General features: G+C 46.3%; 1 protein-coding gene across 5 annotated transcripts; it reads left to right on the top strand.

Annotated features, from left to right (window-relative positions):
- The first annotated feature begins 2,653 nt into the window (after window positions 1-2,653).
- Window positions 2,654-20,324, top strand: Ceacam1 (CEA cell adhesion molecule 1). Of its 5 annotated transcripts, XM_077105726.1 has the most exons (9): window positions 2,654-2,798; window positions 3,655-4,014; window positions 7,509-7,787; window positions 8,299-8,553; window positions 9,875-10,150; window positions 15,573-15,711; window positions 16,638-16,690; window positions 17,336-17,367; window positions 18,468-20,324. In XM_077105726.1, exons 1-9 carry the CDS (start codon window positions 2,735-2,737, stop codon window positions 18,588-18,590), a joined length of 1,581 nt encoding a protein of 526 aa, XP_076961841.1. In that variant the 5' UTR covers window positions 2,654-2,734; the 3' UTR covers window positions 18,591-20,324. The 5 variants fall into 5 exon arrangements, 4 of the variants coding, with proteins under 4 accessions (XP_076961841.1, XP_076961842.1, XP_076961843.1 ...); XR_013154556.1 differs by lacking the exon at window positions 18,468-20,324 and adding an exon at window positions 18,207-18,219 and having other exon boundaries at window positions 16,638-17,367; XM_077105727.1 differs by lacking the exon at window positions 16,638-16,690 and having other exon boundaries at window positions 18,468-18,552.
- Window positions 20,325-26,322: the final 5,998 nt, after the last annotated feature.

Genomic DNA, 26,322 nt, shown 5'->3' with positions numbered 1-26,322 from the left:
AAAATATTTGCAAATCATACATGGGATATGGGTTTCATGCTAGGATGAATAAAGAACAGGTACAAATGTGCAACCAAAGAATAACCTATGTTTAAAAGAGGCCAAGGAGCTGGGCACAGTCCTGGGTGTCTGTAACCCCAGGCATCTAAGACTTGAGATTGGCAAGTTTGAAGCCAGCCTGGGGAACTGTCCCAAAACAAAAATATATAAATATATGTAAAGGCTTGGGGTGTAACTCAGAGTTACAGCACCCCTCAGATCAATCCGCAGCAGTGAAAGAGAAGGGGGAGGGCAAAGGGTTTGGATAGCCACATCCCCGGAGATGTTGCAGTGGCAACAAGTACATGACAAGATGCTCAGTGTCATCAGTCACTATGGAAACAACCAAAATCACAATGACACCTCACTCCACACCTTCCTAGATTCCTGAGGGACTATGAGCCCCGAGGACTTCAGCACTTCCTAACAGAGCCAGGCAGAAGCTCATTACCCAGCACTCCCACAGCTGGGGATGGGCCCAGAGGATGGAAACAGGGACTCCAATAGTTTCCCACAGGCTAAGGCTTGCCACACCATTTTTAACCATAGGCAGACTGTGGAAACCACCCAAGTGTCCATCAACAGAGGAATACATAAATAAACATGGCTTACGAATAAATATGTTGAAGTATTAATCAGCCACAAAAAAATAAACTTCTGATGCACACCACAACCTGAGTAAACCTGAAAACGTGATTAAACAAGGCAAAATGGTACGTGGTTGTTTAATTTCATTCATATGAAATATCTGGAATAGGAAATTCATAGAGACAGGAAATAGATTCAAGTTTACCTGGGGCTTGGGGGTCCTGAGATGTAATTGCATAATGCTTAGAGTTTTAGTGCAGGTGATAAAAAGATTCTGGAAATAGTAGTGGTCACTGTATATTTGACTGGAATCATGGCATGTATTTAAACAGTTAAAAGGGTTCATATACCACATTTTTGTTATAAACATTACACAATGAAAAGTCTCTAGGAAAGATGTGTAAAGTACACCCACCCTGCTCAGATAGTGTGTGTGTGTGTGTGTGTGTGTGTGTGTGTGTATGTAAGGTAGGGGACAGGCGTGAGGATACTAGGGATTGGCCCCTGGGCACTCTGCCACTGGACTACATTTCATTTTTTTATCTTGCGACAAGGTCTCACTAAGTTGCGTGGGCTGTCCTCAAACTAGTGCTCCTCCTGCCTCAGCCTCCTGAATAGCTGGGATGAGAGGCTGTGTCATGCATCTGGCTGGATAGTCTTCAAAATACTCACATGACAAACCCGCAGGACATTTGAGATTAAGATCCAAGTATTTAAACACAAGAAACAAACCAGCCAACTGCAGAGCCTGCTCACAAAGCCGATGCCTCCACCCTAAACCTTCCAGAGCTCTTCCCAAGGCCCTTCCTTTGAAGGCTCAAGAACAGATGGCCCTTCCTGAGGCTGCCCATCCCCTGGTGCACAGTTCTCTCTACTCTGGAGCAGGAGACCCCAGGACAGCTCCCACTATTTCCTATATTCACCCTGAATTGGACAGAGTCAGTCAGCCTTGGGACCCAAGGTGAACAGGAACCACCACACAGCCTGTCAGCACCTGCTGTGCCCAGGGTTAGGGCCCGCTCTCACCATTTGGATCCTGGACAGCATCCCTGCTTGAGTCCTTGACACTGGCCACAGGTCTCATCATGACCACCAGGGGGCAACATTGGCACACTCAACACTTGGCAGATTGATTCTGACACTTGGACTGGGCTTTGAGGCAGGAGGTGGAAATGTGGTCTGATTTCCATCCCCAATAGACTGCAGGGTGCCTCCCACAAACCTGCTCGGCTCCCAATCCTACTCCTTCCTGGGCCTGTGAGGACCCTGCACTGCCAGGGGTCTCTGAGCAGGCCCTGCACCCAGGCATCACCCATGGGGAAAGTCAGGGTGACCACAGGAGAATCACTAGGTAGAGGATACAAGCCACCCAAGGAAGGCATGGGCAGGCCTGAGTCATAGCTCTGCCAAAAATTGGAGAGAGAGGGTCTCCCTAAAATCTCTCCCTGGGGAACAAGGAGCCCATGGTCACCTACCTCTACTACCACAGTCCTCCCCTCCCAGGACACAAAGGGTGTGAAGTCCTGAGATAGCCACTCAGAGGCCAAGCTGGAGACACCAGATATCTACAGCAGGTCCCCTCACCAGCCATCACTCAGAGGGCCCCTTTCCTGACCCCAGAGCTCTCTCTGTCCCCTTCCTGCTGGGAGGACATCCTCCTTCCTGGAGCATTTGAGAATATGGGGAAGACACAGGGCTAACCTGGGACTCTCATCATAAAGGAAATATGCCCAGGGTGAGAGGACCCCAGGGGTTCCCTGGGTGGTGCTGAGAGCCCTGAGGACAGGACACAGCTGAGGCCAGTGCTGGGTGAGCCACTTCTCTCAGGGGACAGTCCCCACCTGCCTTGCTCCTCAGGGTGTGGCATGCAGTAGTGAAACCATCAGGGAAAGCAGAAGGACAGGAGGCAGGACTGAGAGGGAGGGGACAGAGAGGTTCCTCCACAGAGACCCCGCCCCCAGCCCACGTGACCCAGGAAAGTGCTCCTGCCCTGGGAGGAGGCTGAGCTCAGAGAGGAGCAGCAGCAGGGCTGACTGGCCTGGACCTCGGCTCCCCAGCAGGTCTGCAGTGAAGCTCCTTCCACAGAGGGGACAGAGCAGCAGGGACCATGCAGCCCCCCTTAGCCTGTCCCTGCAGAGGGTGCATCCCCTGGCAGGGGATCCTGCTGGCAGGTAAGAGGGGACAGTTCCCTGAAAGAGGGTGGGAGGTGGAGCACAGTCTTGCTGGTGTCCCCCCCCCCCCGGAGGACATGACCCCCACAGGGGACACAGGGCTTCACTGGGAACCCGATGGGAACAGAACACAGAAGACAGAAGCTCACCAACAGGAAACTCTCAGTGACCTGGAGCTGATGAGGGGGACAGAAAGTTCAGGGGTTCTCTTCCCCAAGTTACTCACCAGGGGCATTATATTTTGAAAATCAGTGTTAACAGCTCTGTCAGGGCCACTCTCCAAATAGAGCAGTGGACATTGTCTGCAGCCACCAGCCTCAGACATTGGCACACAGACACCTGGATGCCCGGGCGGGGACCCTGCTTCACTCATCCACAGGAGGCTGAGCCTGGTCCAGGCCCTGGGCTACCACAAGGGTCAGACTAGTCTCTGCCTCCTGGAGCTTCCTCTCTAGAGGGCAGGAAGCCAGGCCAGAGGGAGATCTGCAGGTGAGGCCAGGTGCTGTGTAGATCTAGGAGGGCAGAGAGCAGGGAAATGTCCACAGGGAAGACCTGGGTCTGTAAGGAGGTGGTCAGGGGAGGCGGGTGTCCAGGTGCCCTGGGTGTGAGTAGGGGTCTGAGGGCACTGAGGGGCCAGCCTTGTAGACACCTGGTAAAAGTGTTCCCAAGAGAGGATGACAGGTACAGGGGTCCTGAAGGAATGGAGGTCCTGCTGCTGGCCTTGACTGAGGGACACACATACACACCACACACCCCAAGGCTGAGGAATGAGGACTCCTGCTGAGGACCTGGGCCCCATCTTTCCAACCAATACGAAGGTCCCAGTATTGATGGATTTCTCTCTCTTCCCTCCTAGTCTCACTGTTAACCTTCTGGAACCCGCACCCCACGGCGCAGCTCACTATTGAACCAGTGCCTTCCGATGCTGCTGAAGGGACAGACGTTCTTCTCCTCGTCCACAATGCATCACAGAATATCATAGGCTACAACTGGTTCAAAGGAGAAACAGCAGACAGCAGACACGAAATTATATCATATGTGGTACCCACACAGATGACTACCCCAGGGCCTGCATTCAGTGGCAGAGAGAAAATATACTCCAATGGATCCTTGCTGATACAGAATGTGACACAGAATGACACAGGATTCTACACCCTGCAAACTGTAACTGCCAATGCTAGAGTTGAATTAGCAACTGGAGAGTTCCATGTACATGGTGAGTGACACTCCAGGGCCTCTGGGTGTTGGAGGGGTTAACTCCATTGCACACACAGGACCCTGAGACCTGGACTCTGCTTACCTCCTCCTGTGCATTACGTCCCCACAGTGGAGTTGGAGCACTTACTGCAGGACACACGCAGTGCAGACAGACTTCAGAAGATCCGAGTCCTCTGCCTGAATCCACTGGCAGAGAGAAGGGTGGTCTGGTGGGAGACTCGGCCCAGGCAGAGCAATCTCAGCCCAGCCCCTGTGTCCTTCCCAAGAGCATGGCCCTGGGAAAGACCCTGCAGGACTGAGGGCCCTGGAGTTCTCACAGAGAAGGTCAGCCCCAGGAAGCTCCTACTCCAGACCTCCTTTCTAGGCTCCTGGCTCCAGGAGACCCTGAGGACATGTGGCCAGGGTTGGAATTTGGCTTCCTGTTGAGGGCTGCTGGGGAACAATGATTTACTGGCTACCTGATCTGGTAGCTCCTGGAGGTGGTCACCAGCCAGGGCACAGTCCCAGGAGCCACATCTGGGCACCTGGGCATCTCCTTCTCCTGGGACTAGGTGTGGTGAGCACAGAGGGACAGGTGCCTCAGGCCAAGTCAGGTGCCCTGATGGACTTCTATGAGGCTCCACAGGAAGGTCCATGTCCCCAAGGGGAGGAACAGAGGAAAGAGATGCTCCTGGAGATGCTGGTCCTCCCGGGACCAGCCCAGGGCGCTCTCACTGGGAGGCAAATAACAGATGCTTGTTCATTTGGGCAGCTCCTCTAAACCAAGGTCAGTTTACTGTATTTCAAGGTTAATTTAAAGACAACATGACAAACCAGATACCACTTCCCATGTATCCAGAAAGGGAAACTGAGGCACAGGGAACACAGTTGCTGAATCAGGCCATACAGACTACGGGTGGCAGGTCAGTGGTGCATGTCACTGTGCAGCCAGAGCCCTGTCTTGGCATGCTGGAGGCCTATTAGGCATCTGTGGACCAGAGACAAATCATTGGCTCACGTAATTTAGTCCTAGGCACTGGCAGCCTGGAGGGGACAGTGTAGTCTGGGAGTGAGAGCAAATGGAGAATAATCAATTTTACTCTGGAACCAAATCACCTTCCTCAACAAAATATTCACATAGCTGATCCACACTCCCTTGCTGAACTTGAGGTCATGTGTTTCCTGGTGTTGGGTGTCACTCACTCTGGAGCATAAGGGACAGGACTTTCTCACTCCCCACTGGACCCTCCAACCAGCACAGGGCCCAGTGTGTGGCCAACTCTTAATGGTTTTGGGATAATGGGGGGAGGGATCATGAATGAATGACCCTGAACCTCTTCAGAGCCTGGACCCTGCATGTGCAATCCCAGGGGGTTCTGCCACCTGCTCCCTGTCCCTCCTGGAGGCTGAGGCTCTTGCTCCATCCCACCAACCACCTCTCCTGAGGCCACCCAGGAGCCACATCACAGGTTGCTCTTGGGGTGGCCGGGCTGTGGAGGGTCTTCAGTGAGGCCCTGGGTGAGTTCTGAGGCGGCCATGAGGCTCTTGGACCTGGGGTTTTAAGTCACTGTACCCCACTGCTCCCTGCCATGGCAGTTCTGGCTGTCTTGCTCCTGCCTGTCCGTCCTCTCCCTCCTTCTCATTCAGGCAGGACTGGCCCTGCCCTGCACAATGAGCCATGCCCTTCCCTCCTCGAACTAATGGCCATCTGTCCTGTCCACTTCCTGCTAACACCTGGGGTCAGGCCCCCTCCTGGCTGTAGTAAAGGGCATAGAAACAGTTGAGGCAGGTGCCCCTGTCAGGCTACATCAGGGACAATGGCACCGACTGTGAAGGAGATCCCACTGTGTCCCTTCCAGGGCTCTTTCCTTCCATGACAATGACATGTGAAATAGGCCAGGACACAGGCCTGAGCATCTCCCCCATCTACTCTCTGCACTGACTCAGCGAGGGGGGCAGAGGCAGGACAGGGCTGCAAGCCCCTAGGTCCCAGGCTCCTTACACCCAGATGACTGGTGGCTCCATCCTGGTCCCTAAGTGGGGCTCACGCTCCTCCAGTGACTCCCAGGACCTTCCCCAAGGGGGAGCTGGACTGAACGGTGCTGCTCAGGGGCTGTCTATTCCATATGTGCCTGTGACCTCAGGAGGACACCATCACCACAAGGGAGGTCTGTCCCCACATGGTGTGATGCTCCAGCCACGGTCACTTACATTAGGCTCTAGGCTCCGATATGGAACAATTGATGATCTCATTTTGATTCCTGGGGTGAAAAGAAAAGGAAGAAGGCATTCCACAGGCCTGTGTCAGGTGCTTCCCCACTTTCCCTGATCTCCATAGCAACTGGGAACACAGACTTCTAGATTGATTAACATGATCAATAATACTTCTCTGAGTTTGGTGTTGTGCCTCATTTTACATAACAGAGACCCTCAGATGTCCCTTCTGACCAGTCCAGTCCTCCACCAGGACCCACAGGTCTCTCCTTACTCAGGAGGCTGCTGGTTTCAAACTGACTTTAGCATCTGCCTTGGGTCATAATGTGACCCCTCAGGACTTCAGAGCTCAGTCTAAGACACTGTGCTCCTTAGAGAAATATTTCTTTCAGAAAGGAGTCTTAGATCCTGGGTATCAAAAACTATTTTCCCATATGGGAAAACTTTAACATCTCCCATTTCTACCCCAGGTCTGCCACACACAAGCCCACGAGAGCCGTATTTTCAGCAAGGTCCTGGTCCCCTCTTCAACCTCTTAGTGCTAATGTGTTAGGAACCATCCACTGGTCTCTCAGGACAACTCCACATGCCTCACCTGCTCTCTGCAGGGGGAGAAGAATATAAAGACCAAGGACAGGAACATGATTCTGCTCTAAACCTTGTCTGTCCCCCTCACCCTAGAGCATTCTTTGGACTCATGCTTTGCCTTTCAGGTGCCACTGGCTCCTGTCAGTCACCAGGAAACACCTGAACAGAACTGTCCCCCTTGTGGCAACAGCCTGACCACCAAACTGAATGCCCCTGGTCTCCTAGTGTGGGATTTCTGCTCACACACCCCATTCTCACATCAGGCTGTGGGGTCTTCTTGAGGTTTAGGCACAATGGGGTGTCCCACCATGACCCACCTCTGGGATGGCCTTGAGAACCAAAGGTTCAGGGGACACCCACGTGGGTCGAGCCCTGGAGTCTGTGCAGCTGGAGGGACTCTGCGTCTCAAGGCCAGCCAGGGCCAGCGAGGACCAGGAGAGACACGGGGTTGCTAACTCCCAGTCCTGGGTCTGTCCAGGACCAAACTCTGCAATTAAGTGCACCTGTGAGAAACTCTGTGCTTCTCCCAGACACAGCCCAGGGGGCCCCCTCTGGTCCCTCAGATCCTCCTGCATCTGCCCAGGATACCCACTCCTGCCAGGTTCTTCAGGACTCAGGTTGGTGGGAGATGAAAGACCAGCCCAGATGGAAAGACACCTTTGTGGGGATCACAGGTACCACAGGGCAATCCTCTCTTTGTTGTCTGCACAGAGAAATTACCCAAACCCAACATCACAATCAACAACTCCCAACCCATGGAGGGTGAGGACTCTCTAGCATTAACGTGTGAACCTGAGATTAATTATGCGACCTACCTGTGGAAGATAAACAATCAGATGGTCCTAGATGGTGACAGGCTGAAGCTATTCAACAACAACAGGACTCTCACTTTATTCAATGTCACAAGGAATGACACAGGACCCTATGAGTGTGAAATCCAGAACCCAGTGAGTGCCAGCCGCAGTGACCCACTCACCCTGAATATTTCCTGTGAGTAACTTCTATTCCTCCATTACCCTGGCTGTGAACTCAAATACACAGGGCCAGAGGTGGGCCACTTAGTCCCTCTCAGGTCCAAGTACTCAGACCCTCTCTCCTGAGCACCTAGACTGGCTGTGACATTTGCCCCAGGCACATCCAGGCAGGCCCAGCCTTAGGCTGTGAATAGGAGGGGAGGACTTGTGGTTCCATGGGGAGACCTGGGGTCAGCCACCTGGGACTGAGAAGCAGGGGAATGTCACAGACTAATTTCAGTGAACAAAGGGGGTTTGGTTGAGACTTTCTGTGAGTATGTATGGTGCTGGGATTTGAACCCAGAGCCTCATGCATGCTGGGCAGGTGCTGTACCACTGTACTCCCCAGCCTAGTTGTGACTTTAAAAAAAAAAAAAAAAAAACAAGGTTGTGACGCGGATCAGTAGTTATATTGTGGTCTTCTACAGTCTAGGAACTTCCCCTTCCCTCTGATGACATTACATGTGGCTTTATTCTGTTTGCTCCAGATGGCCCGGATGCCCCCATCATAAACCCCCCAGAATCACATTTCCCTCCAGGGACAAATCTCAACCTCTCCTGCCACGCAGACTCTAACCCGCCTGCTCAGTACTCTTGGTTTTTCAATGGGAGGCCCCTGGAATCCACACAAGAGCTCTCAATCCTCAACCTCTCTACAAATAATAGCGGATCCTATGTGTGTCTCGCCCATAACCCTGTCACTAACCTCAATAGGACCAAAACCAAGAATATTACCATCTCTGGTAAGTTGACACTGGAGCACAGTATCAAGTGCTGGGTGGAGTCTTGATTTTTCTGGAAACAACATGGAAGAAGTTACTTCCTAGCCTGGCACAAGCAAATCCTGTCCTCACCTGAGCCTCCTGCTCCATCCCAGAGACTCTCCTCTTACTCTGACTTCTCATGACCAATCTAGGGTCCAGCCTGGAATGTGGGGAGGGGCTTCTCCCAGACCCAGAAAGTCTTAGGTAGTGGAAGGAGCTTCCCAGAGAGGGGGAGGGTTCTTGAAGTCAAGTCACTTCTTTCCATCACTAATTTGTCCCTTTCTGTCACCTCTCTGCTTTCTTTTACCTCCTCCGTGAGCATCAAGGAACCTGCATGGCTTTGCAATACGTTCATCCTCTTTTTCCCCAAATGACAGGAGCAAAGCCCCCTCAGATGGGGGACGAGCAGCTCTGCTCCTGTCCTGCTCCGACTCCATCTGGGGTGGGAGGGGTGGGTGGGAAAGAGGCCTGGGAGGCCCGTCTGGAATCTGGATCAATCCTGTGGTCAGCTGGTGCCTCCCAAGACAGGAGCAGAGGAGGGAAAGAGCCAGCCTGGGGGCAGATGCCTCTGAGTTGTGTCCTGGCTCTGAAGTCCCCAGGTGCTTAGGGTTGGGAACACAAGCCCATGTCATGCACACAGAGAACAGCAGAGATGCACACCTGGAGGGACGGGAGCCTCACCTGCAGAGTCCCTGCGAGGCCAGGCAGGGCGGTGCCTAGAGCATGTGTTTGCAGAGAGGACAAGCATGCCGGGGTTGGTCAACACTGTGACCTTCATCCCCACAGGTTTCTTTCACTGTGATATTTAATCCACAGGCCAGGAAATAAAAGTCCTCTTCAAACTGACAAATCCTGTAGATTGGAATTTCTCCAGACACTAAGATCGTGAAGACAGGCTGGACCATCTTAATTCCCTGACAAATTATTTAATGAAAACTATACACTTTTGCCCCTGAATGTAAAGCTACTTCTGCCTGAGAGCCTGACCTTCTAGAGGCACTGAAAGTACTAGAAAAAGGTTGCACAAGAGTGAATGCAAAAATTGTTCCACCTGAGGATGAGCTTGTTGGACAGATCCTATAGAGATATCCAGGGACCCTCAGGGGTCACCCCAGATGATCTGAGGTTGAAGGAGGGGCAGCCCTTTCCTTACATTGTCACCTGAACGATGACACCCAAACTCTGCAGAGGGTCAGGGCCATCTTCTGGGCCACCTTACACAACTCACTGTGGGCCCTGAGCACTGGCTAAGGTCTCTGAGGAAGGACCACCTCAGTTGTCCCCTCCTTTTTGTCCACAGAACCAGTGACACCGCCCCACCTCACAGCTAGCAACACCACGGTGGCAGAAGGGGAGTCTGTGCAGCTGACCTGTGTCCCAAATGACACTGAAATCTCCATCCAGTGGCTCTTCAATAACAATACCCTACAGCTCACAGACAGGATGCAGCTGTCCCTAAACAACAGCATCCTGACCATAAACTCAGTCAAGAAGACGGATGAGGGAGAGTATCATTGTCAAGTCTCCAACCAAGTCTTTTCCGAAAAGAGCAACCCCATCACATTGACTGTGATCGGTGAGTGACCCTCTGCTCCCCTACATCTGACTGGGGGAATTTCTTTATCAATGGTATACAAAATGGATAAAAGTCATAGGTGAAAGAATATCAATTAAGACACTAAAGCAGTAAGCAGAATTGCAAAGTGGTTCGGAGTTTAGGCTGTCAGTGAAATGTATAGTCAACTTCTGTATTCATGAGGAACTGCTTCCAGAAGCCCTGCATATACCAAAGGATGCTCTAGAGCCTTATAAAGAATGGCATACTTGGGGCTGGGGATGTGGCTGAAGCGGTAGCACGCTCGCCTGGCATGCGTGTGACCTAGGTTCGATCCTCAGCACCACATACAAACAAAGATGTTGTGTCCGCTGAAAACTAAAAAAATAAAACTTTCTCTCTCTCTCTCTCTCTCTCTCTCTCTCTCTCTCTCTCTCTCTCTCTCTTAAAAAAAAGAAAAAGAATGGCAAACTTCCCAGCAACCTGGGAAGCTGCCGCAGAAGGATCACATACTAGGCAAGTGCACTACCACTGAGCTGTTATTTTTTTTTTTAATTAATTTTTATTGTAGGTTGTTCAAAACATTACATAGTTCTTTTATTTTTGAGTCAGACTCTCACTAAATTGCCCAGGATAGCCTCAAACTTTTGATCCTCCTGCCTCAACCTCCCAAGTAGCTTGCAGGCTAGTACCACCATGCCCAGTAACTTCCATACACCTTAAATCATCTCTAGATTTTTTTAATATCTTGTACATTGCAAATGTTGTATAAATCGTTGTTATACTGTATCATTTAAGGAAGAATAACAGAAAAACCCTCTGTACATTTGCAGTGAGAACACAATTTTTGTCGGACTGTTTTCCTTCTGCAGTTGGTTGAATCCACTGGTGTCAAGTCCGTGGATGCGGAGGGCCAGCTGTGCTGAGCTTCTTATCTTGAGTCCGGCATTTACTCTATGACCTCGCACCAGATTCTTTTCTTTCATTCTTTTTTTTTTTACAGTACTGAGGGGTGGACTCAGACTAGGCAAGTGGCAAGTGCTATACCACCAAATTAAATCCCCATCCCTTTTTATTTTATTTTGAGACAAGTTCTGGCTATGTTGCCCAGGCTGACCTCAATTTGCAATCCTCCTGCCTTAGCCTCTCAAGTATCAAAACTACAGGTGTGCACCATGTGCCTGGTTCAACATTCTTTTCTGTTCACTTTTTTTTTTTTTTTTTTTTTTTGGTGTGTGGTAAAATACACACAACCTAAGATTTGCCATCTTGGTCCCCTTGAAGCATACGATTCAGCAGCATTAACCAGGTTCTTGTGCAGCCATCACCACTGTCCGTTTCTAGAACTTTCCCATCCTGCTGAGCAGTAATCTCAAAACATATTCCTCTTGTCTGTCTGAAACTTCAAACCCTCTGACCTCCTTGACCCCCCAGTCTCTGGTAACCCCCATTCTACTTTCTACTTCTAGAAGTTCAACATTTGTAGATTCCACATTCAGGTGAGATCCTGCAGGGTCCCGCTTCCTGTTCCCAGTTTATTTCACTTCCTGTGTTGTCACAGTGATAGAATGCCCTTTTTTTGAAAGGCTGGCCAGCATTCCACTGTGAACATATGCCACCTTTTCTTTATCTGTTCATCCATTGACGGACACTTGGCTATTGGCAATGCTACATGAACGTGGGGGTTTGGCTCTCTCTGACAGACTCTTTCAACTCCTTCTGTGCCTGTATTGGGAAGTGGAATTGCTGGATTATGTGGTTGATAATGTCCTTGGATGCACAGAATGTTTCAGCTCTCATGAGGTCCAATTTATCTGGTTTTTGTTATTATGAATACTTTTGTTGTCATAGCTAAGAAAACACTGTCAAAGCCAATGTCGTGAAGCATTCATACTACATTTTCTTCTAAGATTTTTATAATTTTAGCTCTTACATTTAGATCTTTGATCCATTAGGAGTTAATTTTTGAAGATGATACAAAGACTCAGATTCATTCTTTTTTAAAAAAATATGTACTTCTTTTTGTTTTAATAAATGCTTGTTTTTTTAGTTTTATTTATGTGGTGCTGGGGATGGAACCCAGTGCATGCTAGGCAAGCGCTCTACAACTTAGCCACAACCCCAGCCCTTCAGATTCATTCTTTTGTATGGATATCCATCTTCTCAACATCATTTATTGAAAAAATCCTTTTCCCCATTGGACAGTATTAGCACCTTCATCAAAATCATCTGGCCACAGGGGTGTAGTTAGATGGAAGGAATAACTTCTAATGTTCTATAGCACAGTAGGATGACTGTGTTTGACTATAATTAATTCTAAATTTCAAAATATCTAGCAAAGATGATTTCAAATGTTCCCAACACATGAAAAATGATATTAATCTGTATGTCTTTCTTTATACCAGTAGCATACTTTTTTGGTTACTGTAGTATTGTACTAAATATTGATTCTTGCAAGTTTGGGCTATTTGGGGTCCCTTGGTAATCCATATGAATTTTTAGGATAGATTTTTCTATTTCTGCAAAAAAATGTCCCTGGGACTTTGGCAGACTCATATTGACTGTATAGATCACTTTAGGTAGTACTGTCATCTTGACTTCCAAATCATGAACATAGGATGTCTTTCCATTTATTTATATCTTCTTTAATCTTTTTTTCTCCTCAGCAATGTTTTGTAGTTTTCTGGGTAAAAGTCTTTCACCACCTTGGTGAAGTTTATTTCTACATATTTCATTCTTTTTGATGCTCTTATAAATGGATTTTTTAAAAGTTTCTTTTGGTATCATTAGTATGTAGAAATACACGGTTGTTGCATTGCATATTGATTTCATTAGCCTGCAACTTTGCTGAATTTGCTTATTAGTCTTAACAGTTTGTAGAATCTTTAGGATTTTTCTACATATAAGTTAATGTCATTTGCAAACAGAGAATTTTTACTTCTTTCTAAGATGTCTTTTCTTTCTTTCTTTCTTTTCTTTTCTTTTTTTTTTTCCTAATTGCTCTGGATAGGACTTCTAATACTAAGTTGAATAGAACTGGTAAAAGCAAGCATCCTTGTATTTTTCCTGATATAGAGGGAAAGCTTTTAGCCTTTTTCCATGGAGAACAATGCCAGCTAGGGCTTTTCATATACAGCCTTTACTATACTGAGGTGGTTTTCTTCTAGTCCCAGTTTGAGTGATTTTTAGTATGAAGAGATGTTAAATTTCATCAGTACCTTTTAAAAGTTTTGGATTTCTTTGTTTGTTTGTTTGTTTTTGTCTTTGAAACAGGTTCTTCCTAAGTTGCCCAGGCTGGCTTTGAAATTAAAATCCTCCTGCCTCAGCCTCTGAAATAGCTAGGCTTACCAATGGGCACCAGCACAGTTGGCTAGGGCCCTTACTGATTCCATCTCCTTATTAGTTAGAAATCTGTTCAGTATTCTCTTTCTTCATGATCCTGTGTTTGTAGGAATTTGCATTTCATTTAGATTATACAATTGACGGCACACCATCAATTGAACTGAAAAATCTACCCTAAAATTAGTATGGATTATCAAGGAACCTCAGTACTCTTATTCTTTTTTTAAAATATTTTTTATTAGTTATTGATGAACATTTATTTATTTATTTGTCTTCTATGTGGTGCTGAGAATCAAACAGTATTCTTATTCTAAAGAAGTAATAATAATGTCTCCAATTTCACTTCTAGTTTTAGTAACTTGAATCCTCTCTCTCTCTTTTTTTTTTCTTAATCTGGTTAAAAGTTGTCAATTCTGTTCATCTTTTTTGAAGAACTTTTGATTTCACTGATTTTCTCTACCTTTTTTTTTAGTCTTTATTTATCTTTAATCTGTGCTTTCCTCCTGTTACTAGGTTTGGATTTAATTTGTTCCTTTTCTACATCCAAGTTATAAAGCTAGATTGTTGATTTGAGATCTTTTTTTAATGCAAGAATTTATACCTATATACTTCTTGCACAAGATTCTTAACTTCCTTGAGCCGTGGAGTCCTCAACTGAAAACTGCAAAAAAGTACTTGCTTCATGGTATTGTTTTAAAGATTGAATATAATAATCAATTTACCTTTCAGCAAAATGCCACACAGAGAAGAAATGTTCCATAAATGTTAGCTTCTATTACTACTATCACCCTTAGCCTCAAGGTCAGGTAGCCAGATCCACCTCTTATTAGCCACATGAATTTAAGTAAGCCTTTCACCACTTTGAGTCTCGGTTTTTTTCATTCATAAAATGGAAATAATGTCTCTCTGACAGGTCACTGGTCTGTTGTTGTTGTTGTTGTTGCATTATTTTTAATTTTTTTTAGACAGGGTCTTACTAGGTTGTGAGGCTGGCCTCCAATTTGAGATCCTCCTGCCGTGACCTCCCCATCACTGGGTCCCAATCACTGGGTTTACAGGTTTGCGCCACTGTGCCCAGCTATTTGACAAGCTTATAGTGTAGATCAAATGAGATACATACCAAGTATTTAGCACAGGGTCTCCATACCGGTAGACAACAGTAGCGTTAGCCATCAGCCTTGAGTTAACTGGTGAAGGCTATACCCAAAATAGTTGCCACAGAAATAAAGAAGAAACAGATGCAGAAAGTATTATATATGGGCGGGGGGACCCGTGTTACACAAAAAACAAAACCACGGAGACTTGGTTACTGCCCAAACATGGGAAAGATAAGAAGAAAGTTAAGTGCAGACTTTTGAGCCTGGTGTTGGTTTTCATCTCCTGAGATGCAGCCAGGAGGGAGTTAGGGTTAGGGTTAGGGTTAGGGTTAGGGTTAGGGTTAGGGTTAGGGTTAGGAAAGTGGAACAAGACGGGGAGGAGCCTGGAAAAGGCCTCAGACCACAGGGCAGAGCTGATCCCCGGGAGGAGGCCGGGAAGAGGCCAGGAGGAGGAGGAAGTGTTGGGAGGCAGTGGGGTTCTAGAGTTTCTAAAGAGGCCAGGGGGCAGTTCTCAAGACTCACCCATCAGAGGAAAACCTCATCTTGCAAAATTGGGCTTCCTTTCCAACTCTACAGGGGGCCGTGGGAAGCGGGGACTCCTGCACACATGAAGGTGGATTCCGAGTGCTCCCATCTGGGCTTTCTGTCCATTACAGAGACCTGAGAGGCACATAATCGTGGCTCCCACAATTGCGAGGCCAAGGGAAAATGCAACCCTGAAAGGGTTGGCGGTCGTACAAAAATAGCAACTGTCTTTCCCAGATTTCCAACGCCTTCAAATGACTGCCGACAGGGCAGCATGGAATTGAAGGGAGACCGATCACCAACCCAGAAACAGGGAGTGGAGGAAAGATTGTGAGGATGTAGTATGCTGATCACCTCCCAGCACCTTCCACAGAAATGCATCCCTCAAGGAACAGAGACTACTTGGTGCAAGGCATTCCCTAAAGCACTCCCTCAGTAAAATCACTTCTCCTTCATTTCTTCTTCTCTTTTCTTAACAGCTGTCCCAGACGGAGATGGTGGACACCCACCAGATGGACTCTCACCTGGGGCCATTGCCGGCATCGTGATTGGAGTCTTGGCTGGAGTGGGGCTGATAGCAGGCCTGGGGTATTTCCTGTTTTTCAGGAAGACTGGCGGGTATGGTGCCTTTCCTCCTCTTCCATGTTCTCCAAGGCCTACTGCCATGCTTGGGAGAGGGGAAGACTTCTTTACCTCCATCTCTGGGACTGGATCTCCTTCCCTTTCCTGAACTCCTCCTTCTCGGCACTCATTCCTGTGGGTGGTGGCTCTCCCTGCCTTCTTGCTCCCTGCCCTCCCTCTTGGACATGGTTATCCCCATCCCCATCCAGTTTGGAGGAACAGATCTGATTATGTTCCCCTGTCATCCCCCATCAGGAAGCCAAGGTCCAAGAAGGAAAACACAGGAAGAAATGAAAGGAGTATTATTAGGAGAAAGCAAATTACATGCTCTGTTCGCCACAGCAGCTGGAGATGGGAAGGACAGGACAGGAGGAGAATCTAAGAGAAAGTGGGAAGAACCAAAGTCCTCTTGGACAATAAATAAAGTGGGGGGGGGGGCGATAAGCCAGAATCGAGGATCATGGGTTCGAAGCCAGCCTCAGCAACTTAAAGGAAGGCTATAAGCAACCTGTCTCAAAATAAAAAATAGAAAGGGCTGGGGATATGTCTCAGTGGTTAAGTGCCCCTGGATTCAATCCCTGGTACCAAAAAGAAAGAAAGAAAGAAAAGAATAGACCTGTGAGCAGGAGATGTAGCTCAGTGGTAGAGTAGCTTGTACTGGGTTTGGTCTCCAGCACCAGAAAAAGAAGAGAAAAAAAAAATAGACCAAAGTGTGAACATCCAGCAAACGGGAAAGGAGTAAGCACCAAAGGAATAGTGGTTATGTTGAAGACTGAGGTCCTCAAAGGGTCAGCAGGACCAACCCAGTGTGAATGGACATCAAGGATCGCCAAAGAATTTTCTGCTAACCGTGTCCTTCCTAACTCAGGGAGCAAAGGTCCTGTGCTTGGGAATAGCAGTCACAGTGTCTGATATTTGTTTAGGGCAAGCGACCAGCACGATCTCACAGAGCACATACCCTCAGCCTCCAACCACAGTAAGTAAAGCCACTCGCCCAGTGAGAACCGTCTGCTTCATGTGTGCCCTGCAGGAAATGCCACAGTCACAGGCCACTCCCTCCCTTCTGAATTCTGACAGAGGAGGTCTCCACTGCCCAACCCAAAATTGGCATAGGTTCTCACACCCTTCCCAGCCACAACAGTGTCTTGAGACTTGGCCCCTGAGACAGGTTAGGCAGGCCTGAGTCAACCACAGTTCCAGGAGCCATTCCCTCCCGCCACCCTCCTTCCCTTCCTGCTCTACTAGGGATGTGGGCATTTATTCTCCCTTGGTGAGACTTTCCTTGTCTTGTGAGTGTGCTGGGTGCTGCGGGTCTCAACGTCCCTCCTTGCCACGGGAGCATGTTACTGAGAAACACATCTGTGCAAAAAATCAAGCCTTGAGAGCTGGTAGACGGGGTGGACAGAGGCCTCCTTGGCTCCACCCCGTCTTCTTCTGGTACTAGTGTGCTGGGTCTGAACCACAGACCCCAAGGGAAGCGGATTCCTTAATGGATGGTGGGCCACCTCCCTCAGCTCCCCACCCCCAACCACCACGGCCTGCCACCTCCTTCAGGTAGAAGCACAAGGCCTTCATCAGCTCCGCGTTCCCTTGGTTGGTAACTCCTCTTTTGTTTCCTCAGGTCCGGGCCCCTCTGACCACTCTCCTGACAAGGTAAGCACAGCCCGTTTGCTGGCTCATGTTCCCCTGGAGAGAATGGAGTATTCTTGGGGACAAAATGTGAGACCAAGTCTGGGTCTAAGTTCTTCAATGCAACAACAAAGAAATATTTGTTAGTCACGAGTCCACCCCAAGGCAAGAATATGTCCTTTGCAGTTGTCCCCATCCTGCGTTTAAACCCTGGTGACAACTCTCAGCTCTGTGCACCCTTGACAGGTTACTTAACCTCTTTAATCTTCAGTTTTCTCACCAGTAAAATGGGCATTCTGCCCACTTCGATAAGCTAAAAGGATTAAGGAGTTAAGTACATAAAACACCCCATACATTTCCCAGCACAAGGAAGGCACCCATCCTTCTCCCATGCCTACTTCAAACAGGTCCTGCTCTTACTAGCAAAGGGGAGTTTCCATTCTAATGGATCTGAGGTCTGGCTCCTTTATTTTATAATCATTTTTACAGGATTTTTCTCATCTTAACCTTTCAACTGAGTGCACACGAATACTGAAAAGTACTGAAGTCATAATGTACTTTTACCACACGTGATCTTTCACAAAGGGAACACACCCATGTCTGCAATACCCAAATCCAGACACTCTGTGGCCATCTCCTTGCCCCCAAGAAGAACCCTTCTAGTCATTTCCCTACAAGATAGACCTCTGCCCAGATTGAGAGCACCAGAAATCAGGGTGCAGCATATCCCTGATGCATCTGGTTTCATTCAGCATTGTCTTGTGAGACAATTCATCCACAACTGTACATATTTGTGGTTTATTATTATTTTTATTTATTTATTTTTATTTTTATTTTTTTGCAATGCTGGGAATCGAATCCAGGGCCTCAGCATGCCAGGCAAGTGCTCTACCACTGATCCACATTCTCACTGCCAGGGTATGGTATTCCATTGTATCAACACCGTCATCCGCCTCTTCTAACCATTATTCATGAAGATGCTAGCAAGCAGAGAACCAGTAACCAAAGTCCCCTGCCAAAGCTAAATGTCTAGAAGAGGTGGCCACGCAGTGCGGTTGAGTCCCATCAGCCGGGGTGACGCTCTGACCTGCAACACTGAACTGATTGCTGTTTCTACTTTCCAGGGGGATGAAGTTGCTTATTCTTCTCTGAACTTCAACATCGAGCAACCAACACAACCAACTTCAGCCACCTCCCCGTCCCCAACAGCCACAGACACTGTTTACTCTGAATTGAAAAAGAAGTAATGCAACCTGTTCTGCTTGCTGCACTGGTGATGTGCTCCAAGTCTCAGCGCCCTCACTAGGAGATCTCTTGGGGGGAGGGGGGAAGAAGTCCCTCCCCACCCCATTACACACCTCCCTTCTGTGTCAACAAATGGAAAGAACATCCGGGAGTGTTCGGGCACACCAATCTTCCTCCTTGTTGAAATTTGGCAAAGTAGACTTTTTGGGAGAGAATTGAAGGATCTTCCTGTCCCTCCAGGCTTCCTGACCTAGACTTGTTTTAAATTTTCTTATCCAGAGTGTACCGATTCTTTCCCAACTCAGTCCTGGCCTATCAGATTCTAACCTGAATTTTCCATAACCTTGAGAGTTATGTCCTTTTCCACTTAATTTCTTATGCCAGAAAAAAAGAGAGAGAGAAAGTAAAAGCAGTAGTGGCTTTTCCATTCTCTCCAAAACCCACCATCCACAGGAAAATCTAATATACAACCAGTAGTGACCTGGGAAATTCTATAACTTTGTCCACTGTCAGGGTCGCCTACCTACAGGACCAGGGTCTGAGCACCTTGCTGCTTAGCTAGAATACCACCTAAGCCCTTTGGCAAAACTGTTTCCAGAGAACCCACCAGAAACAACTGGAAAAATATCTGCCAAGGTCCATAGGTGATTCCTAAAAAAAAAAAAAAAAAATGCAAAAGTCACACCTATGCCTTTAATATCTGGATGGGTGTTATTCAAGGAAGTGCCCAGAAAAGAAGAGATTACAGTGTTTTCAGGGGGGAAAGAAAGCTTTTCATAGACACAACCTGCTGAGAACTTGGAAAAGGAGTAGAGAGCTACTCTTGATAAATTATTTAAATTATTGTTAAAGAATGTGTAATTGGGGGGTATTGGGAGTTTTTTTTTTTCCTCCTTTTCTGATCCTTTCTACCATTTTAATCTTTGCAACTGCTTACTTATGTGAATGGAATTATTCTTACTGGGCTTAGCTGTGTAGGCTGATCAGACCGTCTGAGGTTAAAGAAGCCACCAAAATGTCAACAGCCCTTGGCCAGAAGCCTCTGTGGCTTTTTTGACAAGAGCTCCAAATAGAAAACAAGAAGAGGCTTTCCTCATTCGTGCCAGGAATGGACAAGTCACCAGCTCCTTCTCCATGTTTCTGCCCGTGCGTTCTGTCCCTGTCTGCTGGCGTCCCTTAGGGTGTGTTTGGTTCTTAAAAAATGGGAGCCTCTAAAGGGAAGACCACGGCTCACACCAATGGCGTGGTTCATGACCAGAAAGCTGCACTGGTGCTAGTGCCCTTGGGACCTAAGGACTGTGAGAGGGGGTTAGGCCATAGTGGGGGATAAGCTGGCCCTGGATTTTCTGCTCTGAAACTTATCTTTTCTCACATAGGGTCAATGAGTCCCCATGTGTCTTAAGATAAAAATGAAAGACAGGAAAAGGAAAGGCAAATGTGCTTCTCATGCAGTCTTCTGCTACACAGATGGACTCTCTTTGGGGCTATGAAGGGAAAGGTTGTACTTGATATTTGCTGCTTGATCTCCTGCTCTGCCTAATAGGCCTCCTCCAAGAGAATTCACTGGGAATTCTCCTACTCAGGTACCTCTTCAGGGATTTCCAGCCCTGACAGAGACTGTATATAGTTTCCCTCATCCATCCTGTGCTGGGTTATTTAATTTTGCCAGACTAAGGCCACTTCTGAATTATTTGTAAAATTTGCTCTATATTTATAATAAAAAAAATCATGTATCAGACTTCCATGTGCTGTCTCGTGGTTGGTACTACTTTAGACAATGCAAGTTTGCAGACAGAAAAGATTGCCCATGGTTACACCTATTTTTAAGTCAACGGGTATCTGATGCAGCGATCAGCATTAGCTAAATTCATTTGCATATTTGCTAACAAAGTGAGCATATCTGGGAGCCACAGGTCACAGTTCTAACCTGCCTGGAAGGAATGTGGATCTTCCTCTGGGAGAGGAAATGCCATCAGGAGTAACAGATCTCCCGGCCTCTTCCTTAGGGGCAAGTGACACTCACCATCTAGGCATCTCCAGTGAATCAGGGATGAAATACAACTGTCACTCACGAGGCGCTCCCCAAACTCGGTCATATAGAAATCTCTCCAGCATCTTCCATCTCTTCGTTGCCAGTGCTTTTCTTCTGCCTTCTTACAGAGCCATCCTCGATAACTTTCATTTATTGACTTCACTAGGTATTAACTTATTCTCTCATTCCCGTCACTTGTGATCAGCTGAAAGGTGCACGCTCTTTCTCTTCCCCCATCCCTTTTCTCCATCCCTGAGACTGCTGGAGGCAACACAAAATCAGTATCCACCTCCTGGCCAAATTCAAAGGAATTCTCACCGTCCTCACATTTTATTTTTATATCCTCTAACACCACCGATGACCTTTTTTCTTCTGGGGCATTCTTCCATCCCCCACCTCTGTGGCACCCCTCCTCCACACTAGAATTAGTCCTCCAACCTTTATGTTTGCCACCATGCAACCTCTACTCAGCTGCAAAGAGCTCTGGGCAATGGCTCCCGCATTTATGACTCTGGCCCCTGCTTCCCAGAACTGAGGGCACTCACATCCAAATATCTTCTGAACTAGTCTTTGTTGAGACTGGCTGTCCTCCTCAACACACTCATCTCTGTAAGTGATACCACCAAAGTTCCCTGCTCTGTCATTTCCCAGACTCAATACATCGTCAAAGTCTGTTGTTTTGTTTTGTTTTGTTTTGGGGGAGGCTGTACAAGGGATTGAACCCAGGGATACTTTCTCACTGAGCCACATCCCCAGCCCTTTTTATTTTTTATTTTAAGACGGGGTCTCACTAAACTACTGCAGATGGCCTCCAATTTGCTGTCCTCCTAATCTCGGCCTCCCAAGCACCTGGGATCACAGGCTTGCACCATCACGCCAGGCCTATTAATTTGGTTTTTTTGTTTGTTTGTTTGTTTGTTTAAGAGAGAGAGAGAGATAATTTTTTAATATTTATTTTTTAGTTTTTTTTTTTTTTTTTTTGGCAGACACAACATCTTTATTTATATGTGGTGCTGAGGATCGAACCCAGCGCTGCATGCATACCAGGCAAGCGCGCTACCACTTGAGCCATATCCCCAGCCCGCCTATTAATTCTTTTTAACATCTTTCAGTCATGTGGTTCTCTCCATTCCCACAAACCCAACTGACCTGACACTTCAACAACTGCGCCAAGTACTGCTTGACTTATTTCCTGAAATCTTCCTTGCATATTACTGCCTCATTACCTTTCTAAAAAGTCGTTCATTCTCCTCCTCAAGAATCTACAGCAGGGCCAGGTATGATTGCCTGTTATCCCAGGGAGCCAGGAGGTTGAGGCAGAAGAATCACAAGTTTGAGGCCAGCCTCAGCAACTTAGCCAGACCCTGTCTCAAAGTAAAAAGGACTGTTGGATGTAGCTCAGTGATGCTGTGCTTGCCTAGTATGCTCAAGGCACTGGGTTTGGTCTCCAGTACCATTAGATCAGTTCAATATTTTTCTCTTACCAATCTTTCTTACCATCTTCATGGCCTTTCCCCAGCATAATTCCTCCATTCTAATTAGATGAGTGTCTCTACACATCCTTGCCCATCTATCCAATGGATGCTAATTCTTAGTCCCAATGTTCTGCCTAAAAATGCATTCCAAACAGTGTGATCTCTCCATTATCTGCCCTGCAGTTACCCTCACCCTTCATCACAAGCAACCTCTGACCTCATGGAGGACAAAGATTGCAGCATAAATGTGTTAATCTAAGGCAAAGGACACTGCTACATGTGATTGAGGATCTTTTCCTAATGACCAATTTATGTGATGATGAGAGATACAGAAATGAGGAAGTCGATGTCCCTGCTCCCAGGAACATAAAGCCTAAAACAGAAAATAGACATGGGGGCTGGGGCCTTGGCTCAGTGGTAGAGCACTGGCCTAGCATGCTTGAGGCACAGAGTTCAATTCTCAGCACTGCATATAAATAAATAAATATCCATTGACAACTAAAAAAATATTAAAAGAAAATAGGGGCTGGGGTTCTGGCTCAGCAGTAGAGCGCTTGCTTAGCATGTCCGAGACACTGGGTTTGATCCTCAGCACCACATAAAAATAAATAAATTAAATAAAGGAATTGTGTCCAACTACAACTAAAAAAAAATTGTTAAAAAAATAAAATAGAGATGGAAAAAAATAATAGTAATATAAAAATGAAAGGGATATATGCCTCAGGAAGACAGACATCCAATGGAAAATACGGCTCCACACTGGAATCACTGGAAAGTTTGTTAAAGGAATAACTGATGCTCAGACACCACACAGATTTAGGAGTGGGACCCAGGCGTTGGTAATTTTTAAACTTTCTACATGCTACTGATGCATGGCCAGGATGGAGAACCCCTGCTATCATAGATAGGAGCTGGGTCTACACTGATGGGTTTTAGCTAAGGTTATACAGAGTTGCCCAGGGAATTTTTTCAACATACAGAACCCTCTCTGTCCCTGGAGAAGCAGGTACAGTATGCCCGGGCTTGTGTATTTTTAAAAACTCCCAAGTGATTCTCCCGTACATTCCTTATTAGGAAACAGTGACCTGGGGCATGGGTAGGATTGAAAAGATGAAAAGGGAGTTGGAAGAACATTGGACGTGCTGGGCATGAGGTGAATAATCTATTCTGCAAGGTGCAGAGAGAAACTCAGGAAGAAATTGTTGGTGATGGCTAAACTTTTAAAGATGGGTGATCCTGCTTCTTTTGCATCAAGACAGCTGGGTTGATGTCTGGTCAGTAGAACATTTCAACAAGAGCAACCCCGGCCCTGTGTGGAACTAGGGGCTGTTTTGAACCCAGGCGGCGCTGTATGAGGTACAAATTAATGAACAGGAGAAGATTAGTACAGAAAAAAAGTTAAAACATGGCATTCTGAGAATGTTTGATTGCAAGCACCGACCTCCCGTGGTAATGATGGCACTGGCTTTCAGTGGTATATCGGGCAGGTACTCAGAGACGCTAAGATGGTGAGAAAATCCCCAAACATCTCACAGAATGCTGAATGGAGAAGTAGTTGATTAAAACCTGACCCATCACACCTGCAATGTGGATGTTGATGAATACGAATGAAGTGATGAATTGTCCCTGGCTCTAGTCACTTCAGTCTGAATGACATGCCCATTCAGAAAGACCAGTTTGCTGTAAAGTTCATAGGATAGAACAATTTCTAACTAGTACCACAAAGTTTCCTTTTTCTGTTATATGAAAACCTGGTGATAAGAAAAACATCCAGGAAAGGCAGACATGAAGAGAAAGCATACAGTTTGGGACTATTTCTTTTCTTTTTTAATTCATAGCTAAACCATGAACTAATAGGTTTTTTAACAGAAAGTTCTTGACTTTCACATAATTAACCTTGTAATCAAATTATTCATGAGCACCTTTAATCACCTCTTTGGATTTAAGATACATAATTGTAATTAAAATTGAGAAAAAGTTTTAATGTACCAAAGATTTTTGAATGAATTTAGTGATATTTTTATAGAGAGGTGTCTGTTTGGCCATTGAGCACCATAAGTGGTTAGTAGCCAAGTCATGAAATATTTAGTCCTAATGTAACAGTAGAGAAAGGTGGGGTGGGATATTGAAAATGAAAGGAGAACATAATACAACAATAAAGTTTTTATTAACCCCCACTCCCCCCAAAAAAAGACTTGACAATCCCAAATGTCATGAGGAGGGGAATAACCAGAATGCTTAGATTGCTGATGGAGATCCACAATGGCACAGTCCCTCAGAAAAATGGCTTGATGGTCCTTATAAAGTTTTGACACACTCTATAACCTAGTGATCCCACTCCTACATATTTATCTGAGAGAAATGACAATGTATAGCTGTGAAGAACCACACATGAATGTTCACAACAGCATTTTTCATAATAACCGCAAAGTGGAAATAATTCAAATGACCATCAGCAAATGAATAATAAGCAAATTGTGTTGTGCCAATAGGACAGGATTTACTACTCTTCTGCAAATAAAGTGTTCAAACTTGTAAGAAATGGACAAATCTTGATGGGAGTAGTGGTGCATGCCTGGGATTACTTGAGACCAGGAGTCCAAGGATGTTCTGAGTGACAGAGTGAGATCCTGTCTTAGAAGGAAATAAAAAGCAAAACAAAGGATGAATCTTTAAAATATCATGCTGTAGCCAGGTGTGGTGGCACACTCCTGTAATCCCAGCAGGTCAGGAGATTGAGGCAGGAGGATCGCAAGTTCAAGGCTAGCTCAGGAATTTAGCAAGGCCCTAAGCAATTTAGCAAGATTTTGTTTGTTTGTTTGTTTGTTTGTTTGTTGTACTTGCCATTGAACCCAGGGGCATTTAACCACATTGAGCCACATCCCCAGCCCTTTTTATTTTTGAGACAAGATCTCACTAAATCAACTATCATGCTGTGCAAAGTCAAACAGACACAAAGGAGCATGTATTATATACCAGTTAAATGATGCCTGCCAAGAATAGGTACTTTTAACTAATGGTGCTAAGAATTCATTCAAGATGGGGGAAATTAATTGTAAAGGCACTTAAAGGAATTCAGGGATGGCAGAATTGTTGCAATTCAGGTGTGACTGCATGGGTGTACACATTTACCAAAGTCAAATTGTAAAGTTCAGGAGTGTAGCTCAGCATCATGAAAAAAATCAAATTTTATACTTAAGGTCTGTATGCATTTCAGTGTATTTTAATTTTTGCCTCATTTGTTTTTTGTAAGGGTGCATGTACTGGGGATTCAACCCAGGAGCATTTAACCACTGAGCCACAATCCCATTTTTTGAAATGGTCTCGCTAAATTGCTTATGGTCTCACTAAATTGCTCGGGCTAGCTATGAACTTTCAATCCTCCTGTGCTGGAATTATAGGTCTGCACCACCACACCAGGCTAATTCTTACCTTAATTTTTAAAAGTAAAATTAGATGTGGCTAATTCAATCTATCAGTACAAAGCACCAATATTCATATTCTATTGCTGCCTTACAAATTACCATGAACACAGTAGTTTAAAACAACACTTGTTTATTAGTTCACAGAGCTGAGCTCCTTGCAGTCACAGGTTGAGGTCTTCATTGACCTACTGACAACAAGGACCACTCTCAGAAACTAGAGGATGTTCCAAGGTCCCAGCCCCATGACTGCCCCATTTCAGCAACAGAGAGTCTTCCACTCACACTTCTAAAGTCCATGATTTCTCTTTCTGAAACCAGCCACAGAAAACTCTTTGCTTTTAAAAGATTCATGGGATTAGATTAGGTCCACTCAGATAATCTCCTTGATTAACTCAAAATCAACTGATTTGTATCTTTAATTATATCTTCAAAATCCTGATTGCCAAAACTGAGCATGGTGGTGCACACCTTTCATCCCAGCAGCTTGGGAGGTTGAGGGAGGAGGACTGTGACTTCAAAGCCAGCCTAAACAATTTAATGAGGCCCTAAGCAACTCAGCAAGACCCTATCTCTAAATAAAATATATCTATAAAGAGCTGGGGATGTGGCTCAGAGGTTAAGCGCCCCTGGGTTCAATCCAAGGTACCAAAAAAATTTTTTAAATCCTGAGTGCCATACAAAGTAAGCATCATGGATGGGAAGTGATAACTCATCATATTCTCCATTCCAGGAGAGGCTGGGGGCCATCTTACAATTCTTTGTGCCACATCACCACATGAAACTGTCCCTGCTCCTAAGGATC

This window comes from Callospermophilus lateralis, chromosome 18 (assembly GCF_048772815.1).
Source record: "Callospermophilus lateralis isolate mCalLat2 chromosome 18, mCalLat2.hap1, whole genome shotgun sequence".
NCBI lineage: Eukaryota > Metazoa > Chordata > Mammalia > Rodentia > Sciuridae > Callospermophilus > Callospermophilus lateralis.
Note: the sequence above shows the minus strand (reverse complement) of the source record. Positions and strands in the feature narration are given on the sequence as shown.

What these genes read in the sequence shown, in the direction of transcription:
- Ceacam1 (XM_077105726.1), top strand. Translation starts at nt 2,735, where the DNA reads ATGCAGCCCCCCTTAGCCTGTCCCTGCAGAGGGTGCATCCCCTGGCAG. An exon ending in GCAGGGGATCCTGCTGGCAG is followed by an intron (nt 2,799 to 3,654) that starts GTAAGAGGGGAC and finishes CTTCCCTCCTAG; the next exon opens with TCTCACTGTTAACCTTCTGG. An exon ending in CTGACCACTCTCCTGACAAG is followed by an intron (nt 17,368 to 18,467) that starts GTAAGCACAGCC and finishes TCTACTTTCCAG; the next exon opens with GGGGATGAAGTTGCTTATTC.